The following is a 20,406-nucleotide window of genomic DNA, read 5'->3' on the forward strand; positions in this document are numbered from 1 at the left end:
ACAACCAACCCCTTAGAAGATCTCTCATCCTAATCATAATATTTTATGGTAATCTTCCTTCTAGGATCAATAGAAAAATATGATTCAACCCTAGTTGTTTAACCACATTGAAAGAGAAAATATTCAACCCAATGCCACTATCTATCATCACATGTTTGACTTGGGGTTTGATATATTTGAACTTCAATATGAAGGGAAAGGTTATGCAGGTAGCTCAGGGACTTATCATCTTCTTCATAAAATGAAAGGTAGTCTGGAGTTGCAATATGATTAACCATAGTCTAGAATTGATCTATATTAATCTTAGGGATACCACCCTCTTGTAAATCCTTCTCTGAGATCTTTTTGTGAGTAGGTGATAGCTCAAGTAACTCAAAAACCAATATTTGAGTGAGTGCATTGAAGTTGATCCACTAGATTGTAGGTTGACTTGCTAGAAGTAGAGGCTTGTTTGGAAGAGGGTCCCACTTGCTTAGAACTAGTTTGCTTATAAGAATTAGGGTATTTAACCATAATCTTAGATTCACTCATTATGACAAATTTTAGGCTTCCCCATGTGAAGAAGAGTTAGCAACCCTAAGCATAACCATAGGTTTATGGTCATTAGAAAAATTGAGATTGCATGGAAGAACCAATACCTCTTAAGATAACTCTAGGTGCCTCGTCAACATCTGTATCATAGTTGGGTGCATTATCTTTAGGTCTCACCATGTTAATGACCTCACTCATAGCACCAAAAACATGGATGATGTTGTCATTGTCTATGTAGGTGTAGCTATTAGAGAAAAGGGTTAATTTAATTTCATCAATTAAACTACCTTTTCTCCCTTCTTAAGATTTCTCTTTATGCACCTTTTGCATTCTCTATTTAATAATTAATTAGTAATTATTAAATAGCTTTTACCTTTTAGGTTACCCTTTCGGGTTTTGATCTCCTTATATAAGGATTGATCTTTTGTGACAAATTACATCTTTTTCATTTCAGATAATACAATTTGGATATATTCAGAGCAAACCATTGCCTCCTCTTGTCCTTTTCTTCTCTATGATAGGTTTTTACATGCAGGTATTCAAGGGATTTGTGGATTTGTATTGTGTATTGCTCAAATCCTTCATGGTATTAGAGCCAGACTTGTTGTAGCTTATGCAGTATTTGAAAAAAAAGGAGAATGAGGGTTTGACAAATTAGATCTAGAGTTTTTTTAGTTTCTTGAGAAAATAAGGGGTCACTAATTTTTGGAGCAATTTGAGGCCAAACAAACTTCATGGATGGATCCAGAAGGCGTCAAAAGCCTATTTCCATATAAAGTTTGTCCATTTTGGACAATGTTGATCCAAGAGGCAAAATTTCTTTGCCCAAAAGATCATACAAACTCCTGTGTGCAATCCAATCAAAAAAAATAAAAATCACATTTTTGAATTATTTTTGGGTAGCTACGGTTAAAAAAAAGCTAGCGGTCACCAAAATCGCTAGCGGTTGTGGTAACAGCTCGCGGTGACTACCAACAGTCTTGCAGACTGCTACAGCTCCTCTGTTGCCTCCTGTGAGTGATTCTCGCTAGCCACCGCAACCCAACTCCACCAGCTCTACTCCACTTCTTTGAAATGCCACCCTCCCACCATCGCTCCACTCAAGGTGGGGATTTTTTTAATTAAAAAAAAAAAAAAATTTCTTTTTTTATACATTTCCAAGGGCCTTGTTAGTTTTTTCGCGATATCTCGAGCATACATACATCTTTTTTTGATCCAAAAAAAGTACTAGAAAGCTGATCTAAGACAAAGACAATGGATCAAGAATTTTATGGTTTTGATGCAGTTTGGTTGCCTATTTGGGCAGTCAAAGCTAGGTGTTCAATTTTTCACTCTGGAGGGCATATCTTGAGCATCCCAACATTATTTTTCAAAAACTTTATATTTTTTGAAAGCTTGTTCAATACTAATTCCAAAAATGCTATTTTGTCTTCTAGATTCTACTCCAAGCTCTTTCTATTATGGTTTTTTCTTTATTGCACTATTGTGGATATCTTGGGTGTTTCAGGTCTCGGGATCATCTTCATTGCATGAGATTTCTTCTTTTGGGTTGTACTATCTATTGTATCATCTCTTTTCTCTTTCTAATAATTGTTGATATCATTTACAATCATGTTTATGAAAATACACTGAGATAAAGTGTCAATCCTTGCATTTTTGGGATCTTTTTAATCATTGTGACTTGTTGTACATGCACTACATTATAAAGTGCCTTGGGGGTTTTATTGTCTCCATATTTTCAATCTTCCTTTGTCCAATGAGTGTTCCTTCCATGAAATTAGCTTCATGATGTGTCGACGACACTTTCATTATAAGTGTTTGTACTTCTTTTTCACTCTCGATGTTCTTGGATCTTCTTTCTGTAGGAGATATTGCATTCAATTTTAGTGTTCATGTCTTACCTCTCAGCATTATAGGGGTTATGTTGGTTCTATTACTTTCTTGGTTTGATGGCTTGAGTTGTGTATTAAGTATTTTATCCTATGTACTAGGCAATTGTAGTGACTAGATACCTATGCATTTTGGTGAGATGGATCATTTACCATATAGATATTCTTTCATTCCTATTTTTGTAGGCCATGAAGACACCTTCCATCTTCGATTGATCAGCTCTTCAAACTTAGTCTTCTCTACCTAGTCATGTTCTATATAGTGGAGGTTCTTCAGATCAACAATTTGGTAGTGTTTGTAGCTTCATGCTTCAGTGGCATACTTCATGATTGTCTTCTGTTCCTATCTTCTGGAACATTCTTTCCATCTCTTTTTGGAGTAGATTTTCTCCCACTGGGTTTTCTCTATTTCTCCATTTCATAGAGATATGGTTGTGATTGGGTACCTCATCAGGCCTTCTAGGACCCAAGTTTGCTTTTAGCATTGCATTATAGTTTCCTTGCTCTTTCTGCATTGTTTCTCATCTTAAGGGGGGGTGTTAGAGAAAAAGGTTAATTTAATTTCATTTATTAAAGTATCTTTTCTCCCTTCTTAAGATTTCTCTTTATCCACCTTTTGCATTCTCTATTTAATAATTAATTAGTAATTATTAAATAGATTTTACCTTTTAGGTGACCCTTTGTAACTTTTTAGGTTACCCTTTCGGGTTTCAATCTCCTTTTATAAGGATTGATCTTTTGTAATAATCTACATCTTTTTCATTTTTGCGAATACAATTTACATATTTTCAAAGCAAACCCTTGCCTCCTCTTGTCTTTTTCTTCTTTGTGATAGGTTTTTACATGTAGGTATTCGAGGGCTTTGTGGATTTGTATTATGTATTGCTCAAATCCTTCAGTAGTCAATATTTGCATCTCCATTTTTCTTTGATGTTTCTCCCTTTAATATTTTAGGAAGTGGTTCCATGAAAACCTTATGATCATAGTTTTTAATAAGATCATCAAATCCAACCTTTTCCTCATCAATTAGATCTTGAATGACATGTATCAATTTGATACAATTCTAAGTTTTGTGACCTTTGTTCCAGTGGAAATCACAATAATGGTTTTCATTCCATTGTGGAGGGTTCACTTTAATATCACAAGTTCTTGAGCTTGGAAGAATAATGATATTGTTTTAAACCAAAATTTTTGAGCATCGCATCATAATAATCCCCTAAAGGTGTGAAATATCACTTAGGCTCAAGAGTCCATGTTTTGGGCTTATTGGAATCACTATACTTTGAAGCTTCTTGTTTCTTGGTTTCTTGGATAACACTAATAAAATTGAAGATAACGTCTTTAGACTTGGGTCCATCAACAACCCCATCATTAACAATACTCTTGTTTTTGTTCCATGACTTGTATTCTTGTTGTAACATTTTCCATTGTTAGACTTGTGTTTTGTTCAATGATATTTCTCCCTACTTGACTGCAACATCCTCTATGAAAAATTCACTTTCAATCATGTCATTAAATGTGAGGAACACTTGTTACCTAAGGTTATAATGTAGCTTAGGCATAAGGTTGTTGACAAAAATGTTAATTTTCTCACTTTTAGGAAGTTCTCAAGGATATCTAGAATGTAACCTCCTCCACCTTTTCTAGAACATAACAAAAGACCTTCACTTGAGTTTTGTTTAATGTTGCATAGATCAAGCATTGTGACGATATGTTGAATATTATAGGAATAGTGTTGAATAAATCTTTGAAAAAGTTAATCAAAAGACTTGAGTGGAGGTATGATCTTTGTGAACCATTCTATGGCTTGACCATTTAAAATCCCATAAAAGAGTCTCATGATGTATGTGTCATCATGCATAAAATCCATGCTTAAAGTGTAGAATTTACTTACATGGTCATGTAGATCCCCATTCCCATTATATTTGTCATACTTAGGGATCTCAACATCCCTAGGAAAATGTGTCATGTATAGACTCTTGTCAAATGGTAAAGCACATATAGACTCAATGGAAAATAATGACTTAGGATTTTCCTTTTCTTTTTTCCATGATGATACTTGTTTTGCAAGTCTTGAAGTTGCTTATTAAAAATATTAGTTTCAGTAGATTCTTTGTTTTGAATCAATCTATCCATGTCAAAGTTACAGGGAAGCTTTAACCCTCTAGAAGCCAATTGCATGAAGTATTAGTCACCATTTTATTCTAAGGTCCTTAACATAAGCTTCTGGTAATGGCTATATTGTTGAAAGTTTAAGAGTTCTTCATCAATAATTTTAGGTTCTAAGTCATTGCCATGTTAAGATCCATGTGAGGCACTCCTAATATCTGAATATCTAAGAGAATAAAGCCCATTATGTTGTGACCTTGGAGGAGATCTAGGAGGTGCACATTATTTCCATCATTCCCAAAGATGTTAGCATTAATTTGTTGAGCCAAGCAAGTAGCTTGTTAATCCAAGGAAACCTTTTTCCTTAGCTCAATTTGCTTAGATCAATAATCATTTACAAAGAGGTCATTCAAATGTTTTCTGTAATCTTCCCTAGCCATGATGAGATATAGATTATTTTTAGATCTAGGTGAAGCAAGAGGTGTCTTAAAGGTACTCCCAAATGTACTTCCAAAATTGCTAAAAGGGTCAAACCAAGTTTCACTGTTACCCTCTTTCTTGTCAAATATTGGTTGATATTCCTTATCTTGACAATGTTGATGCTTATTTGGAAAAGTCAATTCATCAAAGATAATTGGAGGTTTCTTTCCTTGAATAATTTGATGTCTAGTTGTTACTGGCATGAAAGAAAATATAAGGAGCTAATAGAGATGATAGAAGATAACTTGATGTCCACACTAGAAAAGCAAAGTGTTCACTTGTCCAAAGAGTAAAAGAAAGTCAATAAGAATATATCAATATGACTTGTCACAAAGTGCCCAAACTGCAATTTAAATGCCCTTTGTATGACACTTGTGACTTGAGTCAAGATAAAATCAAAGCAAATAGAAAGATAAAAAGAGATGGACAACTAAAAAAACTTACTAGTTAAGAATGTAATCAAGAGATCTAGGTAATCCTTTTCAGCTAGAAGCAATCTCTAATGCAAAATTTTCAGACTAGAAGACCGAAAAAAGTCAAGTAGGAGCTCCCTAAACTAGCTAAGAACAAAATTGAGACAAGACCAGCTCAGATCAATAATTGGGCAACCAATCTCAACAAACCAAACAATAATGTGATAGCCAGGAAGCTTTTATTATCCTTCATAGTGAATTTAGACAATAGTTTGGGATCAAATGATACTTAAGAAAGTAGGAAATCAATATTTCATAGCGAAGGAAGACAACACTTCTTAGAAAGATAGACAATAGTTTACCATGCTCTGAAACCTCATACAAAATTGCTCACCGGAACAACTGATAATAGACTAGCAAGCATGAAAAGACTTAGTATAGACAAAAAAATGGTAGTTTGAAAGACCATTTTGATAGTGTTGATCATTTTGACAACAAATAATTCCAATTTGGACAACAAGTTGATGTTTGGAAAACAAGATTTTGGAAAATAATTGTGATATAAATAATAGTCTTCAAGAAATCAAGCAAAGGACAAAGAAACCTTGCATGTTACAAATACTCGGGAGGTTTGAAAGAAAAACCCTATGAACACTATCCTCATGTGTATGTTGCAATAATTTCTATGGGTCTTATCACAATCAAAGATACACTAAGCACATTCTACCTAAGGTCATGATTCATTACTAAATACCTTGGTCCATAACTTGATGCTCCCTGGCCTTAAACAAAGTGGTTTCACATAATAGATATTGGCTTTGTCATAGAGTTGTTACCTACATCTAAAGGAACACATACGGTGAGTCAAATCTTGAGGTGATCTAGGTAGTCCAGTAGGATCTATCCTTGCACCAAGATATTGAGTGGCTAAATAATATAGATTCTAACCTAAGGTGTCTAGCAAGGGTCTCCATTCATGACATGCCTCTTGCATTCGATATGAAACAGAGGCCTTGCAACAACAAGAGAATTCAAACTAGCAATTTTTCCCATGGTTGTAATCCTACAAGCATCCTCACTAGAGTGAATGAAGATACTATGTCCCCCAAGGCTTTGGCCTTTGTCTAGGTCTTTTTAATTATAGTGGGTTAGAGAAGTTAGGTTTGCTTGTTCCCACTTGGGTCATTCTTATTGAGATATTCCCCCCTATAGTAGGCCATCTAAAGTTAAAAAATATCACTAAGAGATTATTGACAAAGTGGATCCACACAAGGAGGTCAATATTTTTTATTTTCCTCAAGGGGAAAATAGCATACTCTCTTATTACAAGTGTATCTTCCAAACACACCAAGAAAGCTAATTAAAGTCACTAAAGAGTGACCTCTCCACTCACTTTCTATGATTCACTAATGGTTAAAGATTTCTAATTCACCTCAAGAGGCAAAGAAAATGCTCTCTTACCATAAATGAACCCCTACTCGTGAGTTATTAAGTTCCTATGGAAATGAAAGCTAATGCAAGCAAGGACAATATAATCAAATAAAATAATGAAATCTTTTTTCTATTTTGGTTTTACTTTAGGGTGGCCCTAGGAAACCACAAGTTAGTAGCTTTTTTTGATGCAATCTACTTTAGCAAGCAATTTCATACAAAACCACAATTTAGGGTATCAAAAATATGCAAATGAAAGAAATAACCCTGCAAAACAACTTGTTAGAAGCTGTTAGGAAACTTGAAACAATGAAATGAAAGCTAAATGCAAGCAACCTAGGCTAAATGACTCAGACTGTGCAAGCAAGTGAACCTGGGAGATACTTCATAGATTGTTAGAGAATCATACGAGACACCTCATAAGAGATAGTCAACACTTTAGGTATGTTTGACAAAGTGTGTTAAATTGAACAATATTTTGGCTGAAGACATATGATACTTCACAATAAACCATGATGATAGTCCAAAAACTGCTAGGGATCATCTAACAGTTATGTAAAGTATCCAACATCTATTCTGAGAAGTGTCATATGATATTCCTGCAAGCAAAAAATCAAAGAAAAACTTGCGACAACAAAATGTAAGAAAAATGAGAAATGGAACTAAACTCTAGAGTCTATCCCCACGATGGGCACCAAAAATGTATGCCAAAATGACAAACTTCTATAAAATATTCTATCCTAGGGATTTAATAGATTAGGAAACTTGAATGATGACTTAGAGATTCCTGTTTATGACGTGGAAGAATCTAAGAAACTCATATAGGAGACCCTTGCAAGGTGCACCATAGAATGGAAGATTCAAAGATAAGAGCAACAAAGCTATTATCCAAGAATAAAGAGACCATGCCAATGCAAATGGAACTAGAATGAGAGTGTGAGCTAATCTAAAATACAATGCAATAACAAGAAAGAAAGCTAAAATAACAAGAGAAAGATTATAATCCTCCTATTTAAGCTATGTGAGCTAAGCTAAATGCAATAAAGAAAACTAAGCTAGTATACAAGTAGGCTAAAAAGTGAGCTATGATGGGTGCAATAATGCTCCAACAAGATGCAAGAGTGCAACAAGCTCTCCAATAGTACTATAATGAAAATCACAACAAAACAATATCATGAGAGTTTGATATGAGAGAGCGAAAAGAGAGCCTTCTTTTAAAGAACAATGATGGTAGGAGATTGAGAGGGAAAATCTATGATGGAGAATAATCCCTATTTGACTCTTGTGCACAAAATTCTCAAGAGGCAAAACCAATGGATGTGGTGAAGAGGCAAAAGATGTGTAAATGAGAATGTAGGACAAAAGAGATCTCATTACCTTGGAAAGTGTGCATTCAAAGTGTAGACAAAAGTTTTTTTCTTTTATTTTTAAAGTAGAAAATTCTTTTTTCATATGCACACATAGGATAAAGGGGATTTATTTAGTTAAAAGGGAGCACATTCTTCTAATTAATTAAAGACTTAAGATAAGGTGGCCAAGCATAAGATACAATCGAATAAATAATAAAATGATGATTTGATCAAAGATAAGTAATTGAATAAGTATTCAAAAATTGATCAAGCATAAGATATAGTCTAGCACAGAGATTAAAAATGGTGAGAAGGAGGATTATAATTTACAACAACATTTTTGGGTGATTACACAAAATAGTGTTGAAGCTAAAGAATTTGTGGACTTCATAAAGAATTTGTATGAAGAAATGAAAAATAATCTACATGGCGATAATCAAGAGTATAGGAACATGGAAGTTAAGAAGAGGAGACATCATTTTTTTGAGGTTGGAGATGAAGTGATTGTAAATTTGAAGAAGAACAAATTTCTAGTTGGTAAATATAATAAGCTAAAAATGAAGAAGTTTGGACCTTGTAAAATCTTGAAGAAATATGATAGTGGTAATGGTTTTGAAGTTGAATAACCTGAGGATATGGAAACTTCACCTATGTTCATTCTTTCAGACATCTTTGAGTATCATGAATATGATGAAGAGATAGTTGATAAGCCTGATTATCCTAAGAAGAAGACAAAGGGAATTACTAATATTTAGGATACTAGAATAACTAAAAACACCAAAGGAAATGAATAAACCTATTGAAGAAAGTTCTTGGAAATCTCAAGATGAGTTAGATCTTTATGATACTTCTTAGATCATTAGGGCTTCCTAATGCGGATATCAGTCCTTATTTACCCCAAGTGTCCGCTGTAGGAGCATCTTAGATATGGTGGCAATCTTGCATCAACCAAAAAGATTTTCTTTTATCATTTATGTCTGCAGTTTGAGTAATGACCACTATTGTTCGAGTTTTCTCTTTCTATGTAGTTATATCCCTAATGTGAACCTATCATGTATCCTATATCTAAATTTGCAAAAAGTAATTCCATCATTTTTAGGAGTTATATTTGTTCGAAGTATGCTTGTTTTCTGACAACTTAAGTAACGTGAATGTTGGCTTCAACGAGGTTTTGTTTGGTATCATGGGTTTCCACGCTCTTGAGAATCCCTTCTTGGATCACGTGTGAACCTATCTTTGTTCCCATGAAAGTTAATTTGATAAATTGTAAGGTCATTGATTTCTCCTCTAGGGTGGGACTTATATCTTGTAATAATCTACCTGACAGTCCGACTTGTGGTCTTGCTAGCTATATGATCAAAGATTTAGTATTAGGAAAAGTCCAATGAAGTAGAAGGAAAATTACTAAGATTTAGCTTTGTAAGCTCGAGCTCTTAAGCTCACCGATTTTATTTTAAATGTATATGGATGCAATGAAGTAGGCCATATGCTTGGTATATTGAATGAAGACTATCTCATCATATATGCATTGATATCTCTATAATTTCTTGTGGTTTCTCCTTTACTTGTTGGCTTCCATGTGTAAATCTAGCAATGGTAGCTTGGGAGTAGATTTTGTCCCTCATACCTTGCGTCACTTATATAGGGGCCAATATTTCATGGAGAGTAAAAACTCTTATTTCCCAACTTAGAACTGACTCTCATCAACTTTGTCGAGAGAGCGAGCGTTGAAAAATACCAAAAAGGGTGTGAGATGAGAGAGTTTGTTCTTTTTATAATTACAGCAATGCAAAAAGTATACAACATTTTATTATTGAGTGTGTTTCTTTAGTCTCATTAAACTTAAATTTTTCTTCTTCTTCATCTTTTATTACATGATGTGAAAATAAAAATTAGAAAAATAACATTCAATGAGTTTTCCTAACACGCCATAGAAAGCACTTCAAAAACAAAATCTCATTGACTAGAGAGCTTCAAATAAAACTTGAAAGAGTTGAAAATCTTTAATAGCAAGTGAACAAAATTAAAATATCCACTTATAAAATTACAAGGTAGTGTGAGAAAATAAATTTCTTTCTTCAAAATTGAAAGTGTTATAGACATTTATGAATGGTATTTATTGCTATCTTATTTTAAAAAGTGTTTTCCCTTTGTAACATTGACGTTTTTCGTGCCCAAGTAGCCGCTACCTCAGATTTGACCCAGACAGTTGATGACTCTCTTTATGTTAGATTGACAGTTAGTTCAATGAGCACTGCAAGTAAAATATTCCCTTTACAGTTTGAAAGTCTGAATGTTGAATTGGTTGGCAGTGGAAGACATATCCCGAGTTGCTCTTCACAAAACAACAGTCTGGTAATTCAAATAAAATACATGTGACTTAACAAATGTCCCTCCGTAATTGTTTGGTTGTTAGTATTAGCTGTTAAATCTACTGAGTTTGTTTTGGAATGGGTGATAATTCTTCTACAGGCTTGATTTAAACTACATAGTTCTCCTCGTCCACTCTTCCATACAATTCGAAACCTGCATGAATATATATTTTTGATGTATCTGCTCCAGTAGATATATCTTTGTAATCATTTATGTTATCAGTTGGTTGCTCTCAATTTAATTTTATTCAGTCTGATTGTGCCTTTTGTCCAAGACAATGATTCAACAAGTGTTGACGAATGAGATATTGTGAAGGGGTTGTATTTGAATAGACGTATCTTCTAAATCAAATCAGTGTTTAGATATAATCCATTGGATCACCATTTGCTACATTCGATCCTTCATTATCGGTGGTGTGGTTAATGTCCATCACTTTTGGTTGATATCAAAGACTGGTTCAACGTGCATCGTTGGCAATCCTATTCACTCATACTACCTTATGTGTGACACCCTGTCACTGGTGGAAGTTTGTGTGTGCTTTTACGCTTAGATCAATATTATTCATTACTATTTAATAATGCAAATTACTATATTTATCTCTCTTGCCAAATATGCCATGGACTAAGTATCACTATGTGGCAAATCTCAACTATTTTGAGATATGACCTTATGCTGTCATCGATTCTTATTGATGTTTGAACGATACTTACACCTTGAATAGTTTTCATCAAATTACTACCAGCAAAATGATCAACTCATCTTCCCTAATTTTTTTCGATATTATTAATTTTTTTTTGACTGTTGTCGTTGACTGAGGCAATTTCTATTCATCTTCCCTAATTGTAGTTCCACTCTCTATTAAATTAATATTTATCTCTTAATTATTTTTAATAATATTGATTAGTACATATTCATTAATCATTTATGCTTATTATACATTTGATAATGTATTAATATTATCATTATTATTTTGTTACTATCTTTATTATTAGGTATTTTTTTTAGTATTATTAACTTTTTATTAAATCTTTGTTGAAATTGGGGACATCACTCATAGACAGAAATTTGCCTCTAATCATTGAAGCCTCCTTGTCTCTAATCTTCTTGTCAACTTCTAGTAAATTAGGTTGGTTAAGTGTGTCAACCTCTCAGAGGATTTGTCAAGTTGCCCATGAAAAGAACCACAACCCTCCTCTCTAAAACATGTGTCTCATATTGCTAGTCTCTTGAAATCAGTTGTATATGCATCTATAGACACCCATTGATTCAGTTACATTCCCAATATTTAGCAATAACTATATCAAACAACACAAGATGACTCAATGTGTTATAATTTTATCTATCAGATTTTGTGATTCATGCAACTTAAAAATTTGAATGCAAAGAAATAATGTTTTTAAGTTAATAGTTTTTCCTATTGGTTTTTGCGATGCAAGAAACCTTCTCTTCCTAATTTATTTCCTCGAAACCAAACTTTTCTCTAATAACAATGTTTCTATGACTATGAGAAAAATAATGAAACAAGGGAAGACATGTTTCTATCTCAAAGAGAGATATAAGCCTTTTAATATTAAGGAACTTCTAATAATAAATAATAGTTACACAAGTATGATGATTGTAGTTACAAAGACTTATATTTTATGCAATGACTATTGAGCTAGCATTCCAACAAGAATAGTGTAGACAAGGAAAAAGCTATAGATGAATTTTAACTGTGAAATTCAACTCATCAGTTAAAGTGACATTAGACACAACAATTAAGAATCTATTCAAAATAATATAATTTTTAGACATTGATGGAGGGTCATGGAAACCATATTGGAATGCTTGCTAAGTTGAAAAATGAATGAGATTTCAAAAAGCTTAAAAATTTTGTGGTGACACATTTGCACAATGATCTTGGTTGGTTGCTCACCATAGAGAAGTATTATGTTGCCAAGACATGCCATATTTTGAAGGCCATTATTTATGTGCCTACTACCGTTTGACTTTCCAAATAAAATCGAGAACAATTATCTTTGCAAAAGTTATATTAATTAAACTTTAGAAAATATTTAGGAATAATATATCTATATATAGTAAAAAATATTTTCTTTATTTTTATTAATGTTTAGTTTCTAAAAACTTTGTTTAGAGATAAAGAGGGATATATATATAATGAAAGAGGAGTGTTAGTAGGATATATATAGATGGAGAGAGAAATATAAAGAGATGTGTAGATAGGGGGAGATAAGGATAGAAAGAGAATTGCAAAGGGAAGAGTAAAAGAGAGTATGAGAGTAATGAGATAGATAGACGTATGGAAATGGAGATTGAGAAGAAGAGAGATATGACAAAGGAAAACAAAGATACAAATAGATTGATAAATATAGAGTGAGAGGATGTGAGAAAAATAAATTAATGGATAAGGAAAAATAGAAAGAATCAAAGAAAACACTAAAATAGACAAATATGTAGTTACATTCTATACCTTACAAAGTGGGAAAGTTATATTCTTTTCCATTACTTCAATAGAAAAAATAAATCCATAAATATCCACCTATAAAATAAGACGGGGCAACGAAAATAAATTTCTCGCGCTCTTCTCTGAAAGTTACACTCTCATCCTCGTTGCGGGTAAAAGCAATTATAAAAATAATTAAAATTATCATACAATAGGAACTCCACAGTTCAGACATCATAATCAATATTATCAGACAAGACAACTACAAAGTTCAGAGATCCAAATCCAGTTTTGCAAGGCGAATAAACAATAGAAGGGAAAATCTCAGACGAGTTTTCACCTCCTTATAAAAATAAAAGACGTTGATCTTTTAATTCTATTTACTTGTTGGCTGTGGTGTGCCGAGCGAATCTGAAATTTGCAGTAAATGTGTATAGAGAAGATACAGAGTACTGTTAAATAGTAAATCGAAGATTTATTGTATGAATACACGAGACGCAGTTTACATGGATCGTCTCTTGAAGGGTGCGAGGGCGTCAGGATCTCTCAACCTCTCAAATCGCGGTCTCAAGTGGGTCATTAGCAAACGCCATTTTTTTCCTTATTTTGTTTTAAATGTTGATTGCAGTTTTCATGGGACCTGTTCAAACAACATTTAAGATTTCTTTATTGCCATTCACATTCATAGCGACTGCTTAGATGTAGGCTTGTTATGTAATGCAAATTTAATAATACCTATCAAAATTCTATATGATGACAGTTGCAAAGCATACGTGCCGTTCATTTCGGTATTTTATGTTTTGTAATATGGGTTGCAGTTTTGGTTGGATTTTTCCAAAAAGCCTTCAAGATGTCTACATTAACTATATTTAGTCATACCCAACTTCATCGAGCAAGAAATCCCATGTTTATCACGTTTCAGTTATTTCAGTTTAGCCTTTAACAGGATGAACTTCTTGATGCAATTGGGTAGTAGCCTTCCTGTCTGACTTTTCGACCCTGGTTAATGGTCTCATCATCATAAATTTTTTTGAGCCTCACTAATTGGTTCGTGGCTATCCAGCCACCAATTTAGTTTTTTTTATATAACTGTTTTTTCCAAAAAAAGGTGTTTCCCCTTTGTATGACTGATTTCGTGGCTGCATAGCCGCTGCTCACTAGAGAAGGAACCTTTCGAGCCTCACTAATATCGTCATTATCAGGGAAGAAGCTTTTCGAGCCTCACTAGTTTGTTCATCATTAGGGAAGGATTCAGAAATGCTAACTTCGGAGTTGCATGTAACATGGCGTACGAACCAGCACAGACTTATAATATTCTCTGGAAAAAGGAAATTCATTCGGTCTCCCTTGAAGCAAGGTCATTAATGGTTCATACTTCTGATATCTCTTTTTTTGGGACCCTAGTTGATGAAAGTAAAGCATTGTTGGTAGATCAGCTCATTCTTCTAAAGTTGGAGAATCAGAATTACGGGACTATTCGAGCTCCTGTTATCTGTATTTTTTTTTGGAGCCCCGTTGGTGGAAGTAAAACACTGTTGGTAGATTAGCTTAGTATCCTAAAGTTGGAGGATCAAAAGTATAGGAGAATAAAATATTATTTGCAGCCATGATTAGTCCAGGTGAACTGTGATTCGTTTGCGCTTCTCAATTGCCGACAAATAGTTCCTGTGCGTTTTTTGCGAGTCTCTCAGTGGTATGGTTTGATTGTATTTCCCCATACTCTACAAGCATGCGACAGTTTCTTCTTGGTGCCCTCCAGCCCTCTTATCGATATGAAGATTAAAGATTGGAGTATCTGGCAATCCAGGTGTGAATTTGATTTACCATTAATCCAGCAAACACCTTACACTCCATATTAATTAGTAGTAACTAGTGCTGTAAGCTGTGCATGAAGTGTATGATCTCAATGTGAAACAAGGAATACACAAAATTGTATGCATATGATTATAGGTACACAGATAGATCATAGAACACAGCAGATTCAAAGAAAAAAAAACTAAGCAATTGAGTGATTCGATGCTTCCACTCTCCATATTAACCAGAAATATGTTTTCTAGGAAATAAACTGTGTGAGATGATTTAATCAACGTATTGGACACTCAAGTAGGACCCCAAGGTTATGGTCTGTTGCATCCACTAGGTGTGACAAAAACAGAGGAGTAAGTGTTGGTTTGTGCCTTATGCATTTTGCAGCGGTTGCTTTCTTGAAGAGATTCTGCGATTTTGTGGAAGATAATAATCGACATGTCACTTGTGAATATGGAAATTACATTCCATTTATTAGCAAATGCTCAAGCAAGTTTATCAGTCCTACTATAGGTCAGCTTTATATCAATGTAGATCCCAAGGATACGGCGAGTTCGTAATCATTGGATCCCAAAGCAATAATCCTAATGATGGTGCCTGAAGTCCTTAATTGATTGGGTGCAGATATTTAGATTTGCACCAACGTGCCCTCTTAATTGCAATTTAATCAAAGGAAGGTGACAATACATGTTTTTATTTGCTCTTTTAAGACAACTTCGTAAACGTCAGTAGAGTGCATAAATTGCAATATGTATCTTTTACAAGTGAGAGCATAAGAAGATGCACATCAACAAATAATGAAGATACACATCAACAAATAATCAAAGAATGATGATGATGATTAAAAGTTGCCGAAGCTTATCCACATTTTTTTAGAGAATTGCGTGATGCTAGCTCAGACCTATATCACTACTATGTCAAGATCTCCATGAAATGCACAAACCAGAGATGGTCTTGGTCCCGCGATCCAAAGATGAACTTTTTACTGCTGGTTTTTGTTGTAGCCACCTTGAATTGTCTCAAACTTTAGTATCAAGTGAACTCCAATAAATTAGTAATATTATTCTAGAACATAGTATCATGGAGGCGCTTTTCCAACCCCCCGTCCCCAACAGTGCCATCAAATTCTGCCAACTCCACTAAGGATGGAGGGATGTCCCCATGTTGACTATTTGCTGATTTGACTATTTATGTTCGATGTTCCAATTCAATGCAACGTTCAAGTATTTACTCTGTACATCTTTATATCTTATATTACAATACATCTTTTCATAACTAGCATTTTAAGTACCATATGTATATTATATATAACCCCATCATCCCCCACCACTATTCCCCCGCCATCCCCAATCAAGGCCTCTCTGTCTCCCTATCCAGAAAGTTGGCCCCCCATTTTGTCGTCCTCCCGTTCCTAGGGTGGTCTAACTATGTTCTAGAATACTCAATTGAGCCAAGATTCATTTATTCCTATAAATAGTGTCCACAATCTTTTAGGTGGGAGTGCCATAGACATTCCTTCCTTTAAAGCTATATACTCTTGTTAAAACTCTTCTCATAGTCCTTTGATGGCTTTCCACTATGATCCAAAGATGGACTCCTTGTAGGTCTTTTGCATTGGATCAATGCTATGGAAGAAGAGCTGAATCAAATTGAAAATAATGAGACATGGGAAGCATTCCAAACCAAAAGATAAGAATGTGATTGGTACCAAATGGGTCTTTAGGAACAAGCTGAATGCTTATGGTCAAGTGTTAAGAAGCAAAGCAATGAAACTTTGTATAGGATATGGTCAAGTTGAAGGTAATGAACTTGAAGAAAACGTTGGTCCTATTGCAAGATTATAATCAATCAAAATGTTTTTGGCATTTGATTGTTATCAAAATGTTACAGTCTACTAAATGGATATTGAGTCAGCTTTTCTTAATGGAAATTTAGAGGAAGACATACACATCGAACATGGCTAAGATTTGATGAAATAGGAGTAACTTAAAAGGTGAACAAACAAGTAAATAAAGTTGCGCTATTTAAATGGTGAGTACCACAAAAGAAACTCACACATTTTACTTGGCAATTCTAACACAAAATTGCAACTCAATATAGCATGATCTTTAGGAAAGCCTCAAAAGGGGTGATGATAAGTTGTAAATCTAGGTGCTATTTGATATGGCTATGCCATAAGGAAACTCTGCTTTACCACTAAAAGTTAAAACAAGGTGGAGGCATTGTAGAATTCTGCTTAGAAAAAGTCGAGTGCTAAAATTACGATTTTTTTTTACTGTGATCTAGCCAATGAAAATAGCAGTTCAAATGATAAATTGGACATGGGGACTTGCTTAGCTAGAGCTCAAGCTAAATATGAAAGTGCTTTATTTGAGGACTCATTCATTATAAGGTGTCGTGCTTTTGAGCTGCAATTGCCACATAAAACTGCATCCAAGCATGATAGTGATGGTTGAGTGTCAAGTGATGTTTGCGAGCTGCTTAGATTAGGTAGTTTTACATAAAAAATAGTGAATCATAACCACTCTTTTTTCTCACTAACCTATATAGAGGAGAAAGAAAATTGAAAGTAGAGGAAAGCTTATTTTGGGCTACGTAGAATGATCTTTTTCCTTTTTACAAATGGATAGAATCAGGGTTGTTTCAGAGCACAACTTTGAAGATGCTATTTTATTATCATTTGATCTTTACAAAAAATGGTTCTTTGGAACATATAAGTAAGTGCTTTGGGCTTGTAAATGGTAATGAGACTTGTTGCTAGACTTGCACTACATAAGTTGTTATTCAAGCTATGAAGTCAATTCTTTGTGTTTTGTTTAGTGAATGAATGCACATAAGATGACATTAAGCCTATGTTCAAAAGTCTATCTTGAGGTCATTAATATTGTGTATGTGATTCCAAATTGAGTTAATTATGTCAAGCTTTGCATTGATGTTTATTATTCATTGAAATAATAGCTATTCATATACCTTTAACAATATATTCTTTGGAATCATGTGATGTGTGTAGTTAGTCATTTCTAGTTGATGTAGAATACTGGTTTCTGAATTAACTAGTAGAATGTTGTGTTTGGTTCTGCTTGAAATGTTTACCCATCTGAAAATCTTACTGTAGGTTCTGACTGTTGATAGTCCAATCCGTGTATCTAGGGAAAAAAACCTAGATAGTTAGATATTTATCTTTATTGCAAATACTCCTACAAAAGCTTCTGTAGTGTGCATACTTGTTAATTATGTTTTTTTAAAGGTTTAGTTAGGTTTTTGGGAGCTTCCCCTTATAATTTGTAGAATGGTTTTAACCATGCACATTGTTTTATATGTGTTGTCCTGGAAATGATAAATAAAAATTCCAACTTTGTTAAACTCTTCTTCAACAATTTATGTCATTTTATTTAGATGCTATACAAGTCAAGTCCTTAATTGTGAGCTTTCATGATGATAAAATTGTTTCGGATTGGTATTGAACTGATTGTCTGATCCTTCTTTGAATATATGACTTTAAAATCCGATCCCCAACAATGGCTTTGGTTGGAATCTGATTTGCGTTGTAATGAAGTCATACCTTTCTGACATCAGTCATCTGTGCTCTTCTTTCAAATTTTCTTTGTCTGCTTCTGCTGTAAACTATTTTTTGTTAAATTCATACCCTTGTTTGCTTGAATTCCTCCTCCTTTTTCGTTCCTATGTGTTCCTAAAAACATCAAGCACTATCCTTGTTCAACTGTTGTCTTTGAATCTGGATTTATACCCTGAATTTATACTTATCTCTGCCTGATTTCCTTGCACTGGATTTGCTCAACTACTTTTGAATTCATTTCTAGTCTGCCCTTAAGATATTCTGAGCCACTTTTTCCCTGTTGCAATCTGATTTTGAATTGCATTGTGAAATGTTTCTTATGATCCTCCCTTTATAAGTCTCCATGAAACACCTCTATACTTGGTAAGGGGGCTGACTAGATCTTATGTTTTTTTATTTCCCTCCAAAACCTTTTGATTTGTTTGAAATTCCAACTAGGCTAGCCTTTCACCTAATACATACATTTTTGTTGCATTTACCTTGTCAACCTTGACCTCGTTCGCCCTTCCATTTTTATTGCTCCTAACACATTTTGCATTGATGTTCCTTTAGAAATTCAAATTTTCTCCATCTGCCTCGATCAAGTCGCCTCCCTCCCCTTCATTTTGCATTTTGAATTTCACCCAATTTCAAGGGTGTAATCTGATCCTCTGATGGATTCATGTGCAAATCTTCAAGGTCATCCGGATTCTTAAGTGGAAAATAAAGGTGGATGTGGATAGGGAGGTGGAAATTCAATGGTCATGGAATTGGAGGTGGAAAATCGATTGGGTCATGGAATTGGAGATTGAAAATTGATGGGGTCATGAAATTGGAGTTGTTGTGGATTGCAAGGTGGAAATTTAGTCAAGTCATAAATAGATGAGTGTAAAATTAACCCAAGCATGGATTTTAATAATAGAGACCGAAAGGTCAATTTATACAAAAGAATGAGACAATGTTTCCTTAGGAAACGATCGTAAAGAATAGAAACATTCTATTCCAGAGAAAGCAAAAAACGAAAGCAAACTAAAGCTAAAGATATTTACAAGATAACCATTAACTAATAATAGATGTCTTATCTATTATTGTAATACCCTCCCTTAATGGTTAATCTATTTAACACACCAACCTGTCCTTTGAATTTGACAAACTTATCAGGACCAAGAGACTTGGTGAGAATGTCTGCAGTCTGATCTGTGGTAGGAACATACTGCAGATCTATAGTTCCGTCTTCAACCAGCTGTCGTATGTAATGACAATGAACATCCACATGCTTGGTTCGTTCATGGAGGATTGGATTCTGTGCTAACTTGATAATGCCTTCGTTATCAACAAACAGAGTAGTCGGTCCTGCTAGTGACATCTGCATATCCCCAAGCATCCGACGAAGCCAGACAGCTTCACATCCTGCCTTAACAGTCCCTCTGTATTCAGCCTCTGTAGAAGAGAGAGAAACTGCCTGCTGCTTCTTGCTGGTCCATGTGACTGCACTGGATCCCTAACTGAACACATATCCAGATGTTGACTTTTTATCATCAACAGAGCCTGCCCAATTTGAATCTGTGAACCCACTAAGTTTAGGATTAGAAGTCCGAGAATACAGAAGTCCATAATCAGAAGTGCTCTTCACATAACGAAGCACACGCTTTGCTGCCATCCAATGATCAGCCTTAGGAGCTGTCATAAAGCGTGAAATATAGCTGACTGCGAAGCTGATATCAGGCCTAGTAGCAGATAGGTAGATGAGGCTGCCTACTAGTTGCCTATACGTAGTATCATCAACGGAAAGAGAATCAGACTTGGCTGATAACTTGAAACCTTTCTCCATAGGTGTAGATGCAGGTTTGCAATCTTGCATTCAGAATTTGTCTAACAAGGCCCTGGCATATTTGGACTGAGAGATGAATATACCAGAAGACTGTTGCCAAACTTCAACACCTAAGCAATAATGCATGAGCCCAAGATCAGTCATATCAAAAGACTGGCATAAGTGTTGTTTGATTCCTTGAATCAAAGATGCCGA

General features: G+C 34.5%; 1 protein-coding gene across 3 annotated transcripts in view; it reads left to right on the plus strand.

Annotated features, from left to right (window-relative positions):
• The first annotated feature begins 13,148 nt into the window (after positions 1-13,148).
• The window catches only part of LOC149541067 (Leucine-rich repeat (LRR) family protein), a 243,758-nt gene continuing 236,500 nt past the window's right edge, over positions 13,149-20,406 (plus strand). Inside the window, exon 1 of one of the 3 annotated variants that reach the window (XM_089802058.1) lies at positions 13,149-13,589. In XM_089802058.1, coding sequence (XP_089658184.1) covers positions 13,501-13,589 — 89 coding nt within the window. In that variant the 5' untranslated portion in view covers positions 13,149-13,500. Of the gene's footprint in view, positions 13,590-14,742; positions 14,826-20,406 lie in introns of those variants that run through there. The other 2 variants (XM_089802059.1, XM_089802060.1) reach the window with 2 other exon arrangements.

The sequence above is a fragment of the Cupressus sempervirens genome, chromosome 9 (assembly GCF_028749045.1).
Source record: "Cupressus sempervirens isolate cs-2001-9-10 chromosome 9, ASM2874904v1, whole genome shotgun sequence".
Lineage (NCBI taxonomy): Eukaryota > Viridiplantae > Streptophyta > Pinopsida > Cupressales > Cupressaceae > Cupressus > Cupressus sempervirens.